General features: G+C 48.0%; 1 protein-coding gene across 1 annotated transcript; it reads left to right on the top strand.

Moving 5' to 3' along the window:
* Positions 1–9,030: 9,030 nt before the first annotated feature.
* On the top strand, positions 9,031–9,944 carry MED18 (mediator complex subunit 18). The gene is made up of 2 exons (XM_075727019.1): positions 9,031–9,103; positions 9,370–9,944. The coding sequence occupies exons 1-2, from the start codon at positions 9,031–9,033 to the stop codon at positions 9,921–9,923; spliced, it is 627 nt and encodes a 208-aa protein (XP_075583134.1). The 3' UTR covers positions 9,924–9,944.
* Positions 9,945–12,078: the final 2,134 nt, after the last annotated feature.

Here is a 12,078-nt window from a genome sequence, read left to right as displayed (position 1 = left end):
ATTTAAGGAAAGTTGGAACTAGTTTCTTTCTATGTTCATTCAGTAATCTTATTTAAAGTAACACTGTTCTGGCAGTAAATGGTGGTTCAGTGTTCATTTTGGTGGATTTAACTGACATTCTGTCTTGCAGAATTAACATTTTGTATTATTACTAAATTGTGTACATTTTGGTACAGAACTACTTTTTCAGTTTCAGTAAAACAATGGAAAATGTATTGGCTTAATTGTGATATTTTAAGCTTACTTCATGACTTAGTGACATACCTTAGTAGACAACATAAAATAAGAGGGTTAAGGAAAATATGACCGGCGTCCAGTACTAAACATAGTGGGGCTATGACACCAGAACTTCTCAACTTTGTATGCAGAAGCCTGTACTCATTTACTTTGCCTCAAAGCTGAATTACGCGGTTTGCCCAAGTGGGAGAACGAATTCACTGCAGCATTAGTGATGCCTTCTGCTGGGGCCTATTTGGGCATTTCTCCTATCTTCCAGAAAACTGTCGAATTATACTTGTGGCAGTTTCTCACATGTCCACCAAAGACAAAGTTTCAAAGGTGCTCTTTAATCTGTTAACTTGCTACCTGAGTTTCAAACACCACGTTCACCGGGAAAATGCAACTTTATGAAAATACACGGTACTGCATATTCTTGCAAGAAGGGTTAAGCTGGAAGAGTAAAAGAACCCTTCAGTACCACATGAAGGGTTTGAAATTCTTATCAGAGCTTTTAATATCATAGTGCATGTTAAGAGCAACGTGGTTAAGCCTTCAGTCAGTACCCCACTACAAATCCTGGAAACTTATCAGAAGTTTCCCCTTCCTTGCCTCTTCTCCTCACCTGTAGTCCAGCTCTCATGTGTGGTCACAGTAATGTCCATCAGTCTATCATCGGACATACACTGCAGTGTGCATTCCTTTTTCAGTCTCCTCAGAACTACAGTTTTTATACCAGAAGCAGAGGTTAACGTTTCGTATGTGTTAGAATGCTTAGGCAACGGAAGGGTTCTTGTTTCCCTGCGTACACACTGAAAATTTTGTGTAGCGAGATTGCTTCAGTACAAGAAATGGCCTTGTACTCGTTGTTTTGAGTCCTTGGCAAAACCAAACCAGCTGTCTGTAATCAAGTTGCTACAGCTGCTGCAACTTAAATGCTATACAACTACAATTGATACAGTTTTCCAAAGATTTTAAAACCCTAAAAAAAATAAAAATAGTAAAAATTGTGTATTTGACTCTGGTAACTAGTTTGCTTTTCTCTTTACCTAGATTACCTCCTTTCTTTGTGTCCTGAGTCTACTTTACCCCCCCTACCCACCAGTCCCCTTCCTGCTCTCTGATGTGCAAGTTTCAGAGCTGTGCAGCTTGGAAGCTCTGGAGCTCCAGCTGTCTCCAGTTACACAGTTGTCCACTTTGATTTCTCCCAGCCAGCATAAGACATTGTCAGTGAAGTGTGCCTTACCTAATCTTCCTGACGGGACGAGCGGCTTCTGCTCACGCAGCGCAGGGATGCAAACCATGTTCATGCTGTATGATACCTCTGGTAGCATATGCTACCTTGGTGATGGGATGGGGGTGTGCCAGCAAGGGCCCCTGCACAGGTGTTGCTGAGCAGGCACATCAGAAAAGACCGTGGATGAGACCTGCTTGCTTCCTCACAGGAGCGTGCAAGTGTATCTGGGCTCCGGGGTGTGTCTATGCACAGCACTGTTGGAACAATTTTCATCCTTGGCGTGAACCTTGCTCATAAGGTGAATACAGTTCTGAGAAAAGCTGTGGTAGATGGTCCATCCTCCCACTCCTTTCAGCTGTCTTTGGAGGTGGAGTGAGAGCTCTTACTTACTCACAGTGCTTTTAAGATACATTATCATCTCCATCGCTTTTGGGACATGGCTTACCATTTTTGAGGTTGTGTCCTCTTCCCTCTCTCCCTTTCGCTTTGGTTAGGGAAGGTTTACACTGCATGACGACACCTGCTGAAACAAGGAGACGATGGTTTGGGCTTCAGGTGCTGTCCGTGTTACAGCAACAGTTTCTCTGCTCCACAGATCCTCTGTTGCCTCAGGGAAAGCTTCTATTCCTGGCAGATGCATCTTGCCTTACACACAAGGCACTTGGAGTGCTGCGCATCCAGTGAAACTCCTCACACTGACAGTTCTGTACCTTGCCTTCCTGCCTGGAGATCACTGCTGGCCCCAGGCTCACCTTGGTGTACCAGCCCCTGGGAGGAAGCCTGCCTCTGAAACTAACCTTACCCCTACAGTGCTTGAGGGCTTTTGCAGTCTGCTACACAATGCAAAATTACCTACTGTCCCACCTTCACCGCTGATTTATGTTCAGTCTGCTTCTTAATCTACCCAGGGGGACACTAGGAGCTTTAGCCTCAGCTTCCATAGTTTCTTTCCAATTACAGAACCCAGCAGCATTCCCACTAGGACTCAGGCTATCTAGAACAACATGGTGGGTTGACCCAGCTGCTTGCTTACCCCCACCCCAGCAGAAAGGGTAATCAGAAGGGTAGAAGCAAGAAAACTAATGAATCAAGATAAGACTGTTTGATAGGTAAAACGAAGCTGCACATGTAAAGCAAAATAAGGAATTTATTCACTACTTCCCATTGGCAGGCAGAGCCTCAGCACACTAACGGTTACTCAGGAAGACAAATGTGATAATCACAAACGTCCCCACTTTCTCATTCTTTCCCTGAGCTTTTAGTGGTGGGCACAATGCCGTACAGGATGGAATATCCTTTCGGTCAGTTGGCATCAGCTGTCCCACCTGGATCCCCTACCTCTTGCCCACCCCCAGCCTACTCACTTGCAGGGGGTGCAGGGGAGGAAGAAGCACAAAAAGAAAACCTTGATGCTGGCAAACCCTGCTCAGCAATAGCTAAAACACTGGTGTGTTATCAACACTGTTAGTCACAAATCCTAAACTCAGCCCCATACAGGCTGCTAGGAAGACAATTAATTGCAACCCAGCCACAGCCGGTATGAAAAAGAAAATCTAGATCTTGGCACCAGTATCTGCTGAGATCCACAACATCCAAATAAAGACCAGTTCTTAGAATCACAGAACGGTTCGGGTCGGAAGGTACCTTTAAAGATCATCTAGCCCAACCCCCCCGCCATGGGCAGGGACACCTTTCACTAGATCAGGTTGCTCAGAGCCCCGTCCAACCTGACCTTGAAGACTTCCAATCATGGGGCATCCACAACTTCTCTAGGCAACCTGTTCCAGTGCCTCACAACCCTCATCATAAAAAATTTCTTCCTTACCTACTTTATTCTTCTGGACAAGAATTGTACAAGGTCAGTCCATTTTTCATAAGCTAGAACACCAGGACGACATAACCATGCCATAAAAATTATGCCAGCAGTGAGTCTCTCCTAGGATCACTAGGTGAAAGACCAGACTTAGGCAAGTCTATCAAACTCAGAGCAAGACTAGTCACATAAGTCTGTAGCTTCTAGCTCTCCACTCGGTACCACAACACGGTTTGCCAAATTGCTTCTCACTTTCCCTGTAAAGAAACACTGGCTTCCAAGAACAAATGGAAGGCAATCCTACAGTATGTATATGCCATAGGCTGCGTCATCATCAATCCACAATCATCTCAGACAAGTGGTCTTCCAAGGAGACAGTCACCATGTAAAGTTGCCCTGAAAACCTTACTTCACCCTCAAAACAAGTGGGTGATGCTGCTACCTTCTTTTGCCCAGCACTGATTGCTTAATCAGTGTTACACCCATAGCCCACACCCAATGAAGCCTGCTTTATGCACTGTGCAGGGGTATAATCATGCTGCCAAGGATAAAGCTTTTTTAAAAAAGGTACTTGAAACAAGCCAAGTACTTGTGTAACAACAGTACATACAGCAGTCCAGCCCATTCCCCTTCTTTTATATGTGAGAGCTGGCCCAGTTTAACAGCACTAAAACAGTTAAAATTTGTTCAACTTTTGGGAATATTGGCTCTCAAAGAATGCCTAATTAGTGAAAAAAATGGGGAGGTCTATAAGGCACATGGAGAGAGACACCACTGTTGGCACAGTTTCTGGCTAAACAGAATTGCATTTTTCAGGAATAATCTTGGCTTTCCCATGTGCAAAGTATTTCTGGGTAACTAAGTCTGAAGAGTTGGACACTCACGAAAGAAGTGTTCTCACAGCAGCTTCTTTAATATTTAACAAAGCACCCTAAAGTGGTCATTTAAAATCCAGGGGACACAGTCACGTAACATAGAAAAATACATGCATCTTCAGTTTTTGCTTTGGTAATACAAGTTTAGGAACAAGGCCAAGCCTGGAAGCCACCAGGCTGGCCAGCTCATTGAACTAACTTCTTGAACACTTCTAACACTTGAAAAATTTTCCTGCTTTGCAAAGTAAAGAGTATATAATGTCCTGATTTCAGCTGGGATAGAGTTAATTTTCTTCCTAGTAGCTGGCATAGTGCTGTGTTTTGGATTTAGTATGAGAATAATGCTGATAACACACTGATGTTTTAGTTGTTGCTAAGTAGTGCTGACCCTAGTCAAGGACTTTTCAGCTTCCCATGCTCTGCCAGGTGCAGAAGAAGCTGGGAGGGGGCACAGCCAGGGCAGCTGACCCGAACTGACCAAAAGGGTATTCCATACCATATGACGTCATGCTCAGTTAACATCAGTTACCTGATGTCTGTTTTCTTCTCTGTCATTGTGCTGTAAGCTTATGTAGTCTATTTAAGATAGTCCCTCAGCTACTGACACATCACTGCTTGTGGTGAAATGGCTAGGAACAACCCAACATCCTTGAGTTACCTGTTAAGACAGAAAGTCACTGAAGGAGTAATCCTAGCCTTGAAATTCTGTCAACAACTTTTTAAGATGTAAATTATGCAATGAACTCATTACATGAATTGCCTATTATATAACTGAGTGGAGTAATTAATTTCAACAAGCTCACACATGTATTTGTGGGGCGGAAGGCTTTTTGCTATTAATTCACCACCAGTGAATGGAGAGTGCTGTGTGTTTAGTCTGAAAGAAATTTTGATCGACAAAGGTGACAAAATGAGGATTCAGACCCAAAGCCTGTGAGATAAGTGAGGAAAAAAATCCAAGTTTTAGTAACAGGGAAGAAAAAAACTTTACATCCAGTTTATATCTAACTGACCCTCCCTAACTGTTCATGTTATTTCAATGTGTGAACATGGCTGGATCACACATTTCACCAGACGTTCCCCTGCAGGGCCCTTGCAGGGAGGGCTCTGCTCTGTGCACTTGAAATATTGTGATACAGAGCTGAGACAAAGGCCTGGTCCCACACAGCCATCCCGTTTCCCTGACACAGCCACGTGTATAAGGCGGCTTTCAGAGAGCCAAACAGAACTTAGGTAGGTGGCTGGGAATAATGCGTTTACCCTCTATTTCTGTCTCTGTTTTTCTCTACCTCCTCCACCTGTCTGACCAACTGTCTTTCGTTGCGTTTTATCTTCATCAAGTGCAGAAAAAGATTCTTTTTTAAGATACCTTTAAGGCATGGAAGTGCACTGTAGAGCCTCCAAGCAGCTCAGCAGCTGCAAGACTGTCATCGCTGTTTTTTACATAACTCGTGTTCTCTATGTGTGCGTAAGCCACTTTTGCTCACCTTTTTCATCCAGTCCTACAGGGGGTTTGCCCTGTTTGGTGTAACGTTTGTTTCCTGCATTGCACTATTGCATAGCTCTTCAGACTACAGGGCAGAACTCTGTGAGGTAGCTGCAAGCGAGTAATTTGAAAGAATTTGCATTTCAAAACAGAAATGTAGACATCCTCTTGGGTTTTTTTTAGGCATTTGTAGTAATGTTACCATGCACCTAAGCTAGGCAGAAGAGGTAATCTGTATCTGTAACAGCCAGACCAGTCATCCCCAGGGTACTCAGGCCCCTGAGCTAGAGGATAGGGATGGGGAGCAGAATGGAGCCCTCATAGTCCAGGAGGAAGCAGTTAATGACCTGCTACGCCACCTGGATGCTCACAAGTCTATGGGGCCAGATGGGATCCACCCGAGAGTACTGAGGGAGCTGGCAGAGGAGCTTGCCAAGCCACTCTCCATCATCTATCAGCAGTCCTGGTTAACAGGGGAGGTCCCTGATGACTGGAGGCTTGCCAATGAGACGCCCATCTAAAAGAAGGGCCGGAAGGAAGACCCCGGGGAACTACAGGCCTGTCAGCCTGACCTCGGTGCCGGGGAAGATTATGGAGAGGTTCATATTGAGTGAACTCAACAGGCAAGTGCAGGTCAACCAGGGGATCAGACCCAGCCAGCACTGGTTCATGAAAGGCAGGTCCTGCTTGACCAACCTGATCTCCTTTTATGACCTGGTGACCCGCCTGGTAGATGATGGAAAGGCTGTGGATGTCATTTACCTGGACTTTAGCAAAGCTTTTGACACCGTCTCCCACAATATTCTCCTTGGGAAGCTGGCAGCTCATGGCTTGGACGGGCGTAGTCTTCGCTGGGTAAAAAACTGGCTGGGTGGCTGAGCCCAGACAGTTGTAGTGAATGGAGTTAAATCCAGTTGGCAGCCAGTCACGAACGGTGTTCCCCAGGGCTCTGTTTTGGGGCCAGCCTTGTTTAATATCTTTATCAATGATCTGGATGAGGGGATCGAGTGCACCCTCAGTAAGTTTGCAGATGACACCAAACTGGGTGGGAGTGTCGATCTGCTGGAGGGTAGGATGGCCCTGCAGAGGGACCTGGACAGGCTGGATCGATGGGCCGTGGCCAACTGTATGAGGTTTTACAAGGCCAAGTGCCAGGTCCTACACTTGGGTCACAACAAGCCCATGCAGCGCTACAGGCTTGGGGAAGAGTGGCTGGAAAGCTGCCTGGCAGAAAAGGACCTGGGGGTGTTGGTAGACAGCTGGCTGAACATGAGCCAGCAGTGTGCCCAGGTGGCCAAGAAGGCCAACAGCATCCTGCCTTGTGTCAGGAATAGTGTGGCCAGCAGAAGCAGGGAGGTGACTGTCCCCCTGTACTCGGCACTGGTGAGGCCGCACCTGGAATACTGTGTCCAGTTTTGGGCCCCTCAATACAAGAAAGACATTGAGGTGCTGGAGCGTGTCCAGAGAAGGGCAACAAGGCTGGTGAAGGGTCTGGAGAACAAGTCTTATGAGGAGCGGCTGAGGGAACTGGGGTTGTTTAGCCTGGAGAAGAGGAGGCTGAGGGGAGACCTTATCGCTCTCTACAACTACCTGAAAGGAGGCTGTAGTGAGGTGGGTGTTGGGCTCTTCTCCCAAGTAGTTAGCGATAGGATGAGAGGAAATGGGCTCATCCTGCGCCAGGGCAGGTTTAGGTTGAAAATTAGGAAAAATTTCTTTACGGAAAAGGTGGTGAAGCATTGGAACAGGCTGCCCAGAGAGGTGGTGGAGTCCCCATCCCTGGAAGTGTTCAAAAAACGGGTAGATGTGGCACTTTGGGACATGGTTTAGTCTAGTCTGCCCTTGACTGGCTTAGAGTAGACTTGGTAGTGTAGGTTAATGGTTGGACTGGATGATCTTAAAGGTCTTTTCCAACCTAAACGATTCTATGATTCTATGATTCTATCACCACAGAAAGAAGTGAACCTGAGAAACTATCCCTTGCGAAACACTGAAGTGCATTTTTGACTCATTTTTACTTTTCCTAGTTATCTTTCTCTATATTCTTTCATTCTAACTGTATTACAAGCACATTAACTAAAGCTGATCTGTGTACAAGAGAAAACCTGTTTTTTGCTCTGAGAAGCGTGAGGAAGCTTTTAAACCATTACCCAAACATTTTGTTGACTGTTTTCTTCCTTATTTGAACACAGGCCTCTTACCTGTAATCGGGGAAGTGTGTGCAATGTGTATGCGCTGTGGCAGCTACCTGGGGTGTGCTTCCAGCTGCAGCAACAGTCAGGTCCCTCCTGGACCGCACCGTGCCCCTGAAGTCACCCCCATTCAACTGCGTAGCTGTACTCCAAGCTAGCTCCCATATATCAGGGCTGATGCAAATTATTACTGCGCTGGGAGAGTATGCGCATGCCGTTTCTCAGTTGCAGGTGTTTGGCTTGTGCTAATATTTATATAATTTATGTGGGGGAGGCAGGGGACACCACCACTGTGTGGAGTTACCCGTAAAGGGAAGACAGATATATCGTTTACTTTCCATGTGACATGAAGGCTTGTTATAAAAACAGCTAAGGAAAAAAAAAAAAAAATTATAACTCTAGGTTTGGGATCTGGAGGACCTGATTGAACTGATACATACTGAGCACTTCTGCTGCGTTTTGAAAAGGGAGGCTTTTCCATCTGGAAAGAAGGGTGCAGCACCTGCAGCGTCCAGATGAGAAACCCGCCCGGCGGGATTTCTGCCTTGCCAAGCCGATGTACGGCTCCCATTCCCCCCCGCGAGAACAATTTGCCACCCAGGTCGCCAGCGGTGCCGGAGAGCCAGGCCGCAGCGCGCCGCTGCCCGACCTCCCCGCCCTGCACCTTCTGGTAGAGGGGCGGACCGACACGCACCCACTGACAGGCAGCAAGAGGCAAACCGGGTACTGCTGACCAAGCTTTTACGCACCGTGTTAGGCGTACGGCTCTCACGGCGTTACGAAACCCGGGGGCAGGCACTGCGCTGTGGGTACAGCTACAGCGGGGGCTGCTCCCGCCGCCCCGGCCCCTGCCCACCGCTCGCTGAAGCAGCGGTCACCCCACAGGGCCGGGCCCGCCCGTCGGCCTCCCGCTCCCCCGCGCCCATCCGCGGCGTCCCCCAGGGCGGAGCCGCGGCGTCCCTCAGGGCCGAGCCGAGGCGTCCCCCAGGGCCGAGCCTCGGCGTCCCTCAGGGCCGCGCAGGGCGGGCCGCCGCCCGCGGCTCCGCGCAGCCACCGGCCACGGCCGCCACCCTCCGCGCCTCAGCGGGCAGGGCCGGCGCGGCACCGCCGGGCCGCCAGGTGGCGCCGCCTTCCCGCCGCTCGCGCCGCCGCCTTCCCGCCGCTCCCTCCGCCTTCCCGCCGCCCGCCCTCAGCCCCCCGGCCGGGTCCGCACCATGGAGGCGCCCCCCGTTACCATGATGCCCGTCACGGGCGGCACCATCAACATGATGGAGTACCTGCTCCAAGGTAAGCGGCGGGCGGGCGGGCCGGCAAAGCAGCTCCCTCCTGCCGCCGAGGAGAGCGCCCGGCGGGGCCACGGGCCTGCAGGGCCGCTGCCGCCTCGACCGAGGGGCAGCCCCCGGGGAGCCGGGTCGGGGGGGGGCTGGGGAGGGGAGGTGGACACAGGCGGGCTGGGGGAGGGCTGCGATCGCCCAGGCTTCGCTGAAAGCCCCGCTCAGCCGGGAGGGGAGAGCAGAGGAGGGGAGGGGGTAACCCGTCTCCGCCCGCCGCAGGAAGCGTTTTGGACCAGAGCCTGGAGAGCCTGCTGCACCGCCTGCGCGGCCTGTGCGACAACATGGAGCCGGAGACCTTTCTGGACCACGAGATGGTGTTCCTGCTGAAGGGGCAGCAGGCCAGCCCCTTCGTGCTGCGGGCGCGGCGGTCCATGGACAAAAGCGGCATGCCCTGGCATTTGCGCTACCTGGGCCAGCCAGAAATAGGCGACAAGAACCGCCACGCGCTGGTGCGCAACTGCGTGGACATCGCTACTTCGGACAACCTGACGGACTTTCTGGTGGAGATGGGCTTCCGCATGGACCACGAGTTTGTGGCCAAAGGGCACGTGTTCCGCAAGGGCATCATGAAGATTGTGGTGTACAAGATCTTCCGCATCCTAATGCCGGGAAACACGGAGAGCATTGAGCCACTCTCCCTCTCCTACCTGGTGGAGCTCAACGTGGTAGCGCCAGCAGGACAGGATGTGGTTTCTGACGACATGAGGAACTTTGCCGAGCAACTGAAGCCTCTAGTGCACCTGGAAAAAATTGACCCCAAAAGGCTAATGTGATTAAAAATCTGGGCAGTTAAGGCATTGGTTTTGTTAGTGTTCCTGCAGAGGGTGTTTTTCTAAAATGCCTTTTGAGGGGAATAAAGGACTACATATCACTGTTTTGTCAACTGTAGTTATTGAGTGTTTTTTCCTTCTCTTGTGCATGTGAACAAAAGTGGACACTTTTTTAAATTAATCCTATTCAAAACATCAGTATTGCTGGTCTTCCTTCTCCTGTTGGGGAGATGTCTGTTAGAAAGCATATTGCCTAACTCCAAACGTGTCAGACTTGCTGGAATCCATCTTTCTGTCTACCCACATCCCAATGCTGCTTGCTTGCTTCTTTTTTTTAAAGCACCATTCATGTATCCTACCCAGTCATCTGTTTTTCTTTTAGGTAATACATGAAGTTAATAAACACCTCCTGCATTAAAGGTTAACACAAGCATAAAACCAGGAACTACATAGTATAAAAGAGCGAGTGTACACCTATTTACAACAGAATAGTAAAGTAATAGTATATGTAACAGGAACAGCAAGGACTCGAGGTACTTCAGTGAAACTGTTTCTGATATAACCAAAGTTAGAATTGGAAAACAATTTAGCAGTATTACAATTGCAAGAGGTTTTCTAATCTTAATGCTGTTCCATCTTTTTCCACTGAAGTTGGGTACAGCAGTCTTAGTTAATGAGAAAGCAGTAAATTACATGTTTTTTTTTTTTTACTATTAGACTTCTCACACCTGACAGCAATATTGAAAATTGTCACATTAAACAATTAAGAGCATCACACAGATGCTAATTGAACAAGTGATGATTTTGGTTTAGCACCACTCTTGACAGCAGGATGGTTAGTTACCTTCCCTATATTTCAATGATATTTGAATTAGGTTTGAGAGTTTTCAAATACCAACAAAGATGGAGAAGCTTATTTAAATTTCTGAAGTTCTTTACAGAAGGCAACCATTTTACCCATTACAAAAATGCACCAACCTGTCAGAGACATTGCCACCCTTTAGCACCACACAACTCTTAACAACTAAAGGCAATGACCACTCCCACAAAAATCTTCAAAAAAAGCCTTTTAACAGCTACATTTTCAACACCGGACTTTGGACAGGATAAGCAACTGCATTAGTGCTCACAGAGTGCAGAGTCTCAAGTGTTCCACTGATGCAGGCTCTACCTACACAAGGGGCACAGGACAACTGCGTACTTTAACACTGGCTGGAGAACACCATTACGTTGAACACGTAGAAGTGATTTTCCAATAGGTACAAGCTGTGAGGGGACCTGTGCGACCACTAATTACCTAGACTTGAAATATTTTCTGGAGGATACAGACACACCTACAATTCTTCTGTTCATGCGCAGGCATGACTCACCCTCCTCAGACAGCATGCTAACCTTGGCCTCCAAGTCTGGAATTCTTTAGGATTACTGTTACAGGCTGTAACTTCCAGGGTAGGTCCCCAAGCTCTGCCTGCACCCGGGAGCTGAACATGCTGGGTTGCTCTGCGATTCAGCTGCACTCCCACCCTGGCGGGTGGGAATCCTCAGGGTTGTTGTATCCTGCCGCCGTAACACTGGTTAGGAATCACTTGCCAGAGACTTCCACGACCCACGGCTTGTCTCTTGTGACATGAAATTTTAGAAAGAAGTCCAGTGGATCAGAAGAGTTGAACATTGTGTGCCAGCTTTTCAAAAACGTAGTTTTAAGTACAAAGATGCACAGAAAACACTAAGTATGCAGGTCCTTCCCATTGCATCTGAAAGGAACTCACTTGGTAATTCACCTTCCAAACTTCTTTCTCAGTGGAGGGGCAAGCAAATCATGGAAGGTTGATGTTAGTCACGATAGGGAGGAAAATCCCCCATGGAATTTCAGGCAGACAAGCTCAAGCAAAAGGAGAATTGAATGGGAAGTTCATAACTGAAGTGAAGTTTTTATAGTTTAGGTGACAATAGGTCTGACTATTGCTTGGTCTAAGTTCTCAAAACCCAATAATTTAAAATAGTTCTTTTTAAGGAGAATTAGTTTCAGCCTTAAAAATTACAGTAATCCACATTACTGGCCTTTCTTATTCTAGCTGCAGTGCATGCACAAAGAGGCAGGTATGCAGAGAAAAAAAAACGGCTACAGCTGAAGAAAAATGGACACTTCCAGGCACCT

This window comes from Pelecanus crispus, chromosome Z, assembly GCF_030463565.1.
Source record: "Pelecanus crispus isolate bPelCri1 chromosome Z, bPelCri1.pri, whole genome shotgun sequence".
Taxonomy (NCBI): Eukaryota; Metazoa; Chordata; class Aves; order Pelecaniformes; family Pelecanidae; genus Pelecanus; species Pelecanus crispus.
The sequence above is the reverse complement of the archived record's forward strand: the minus strand, read 5'-3'. Positions and strand labels throughout refer to the sequence as shown.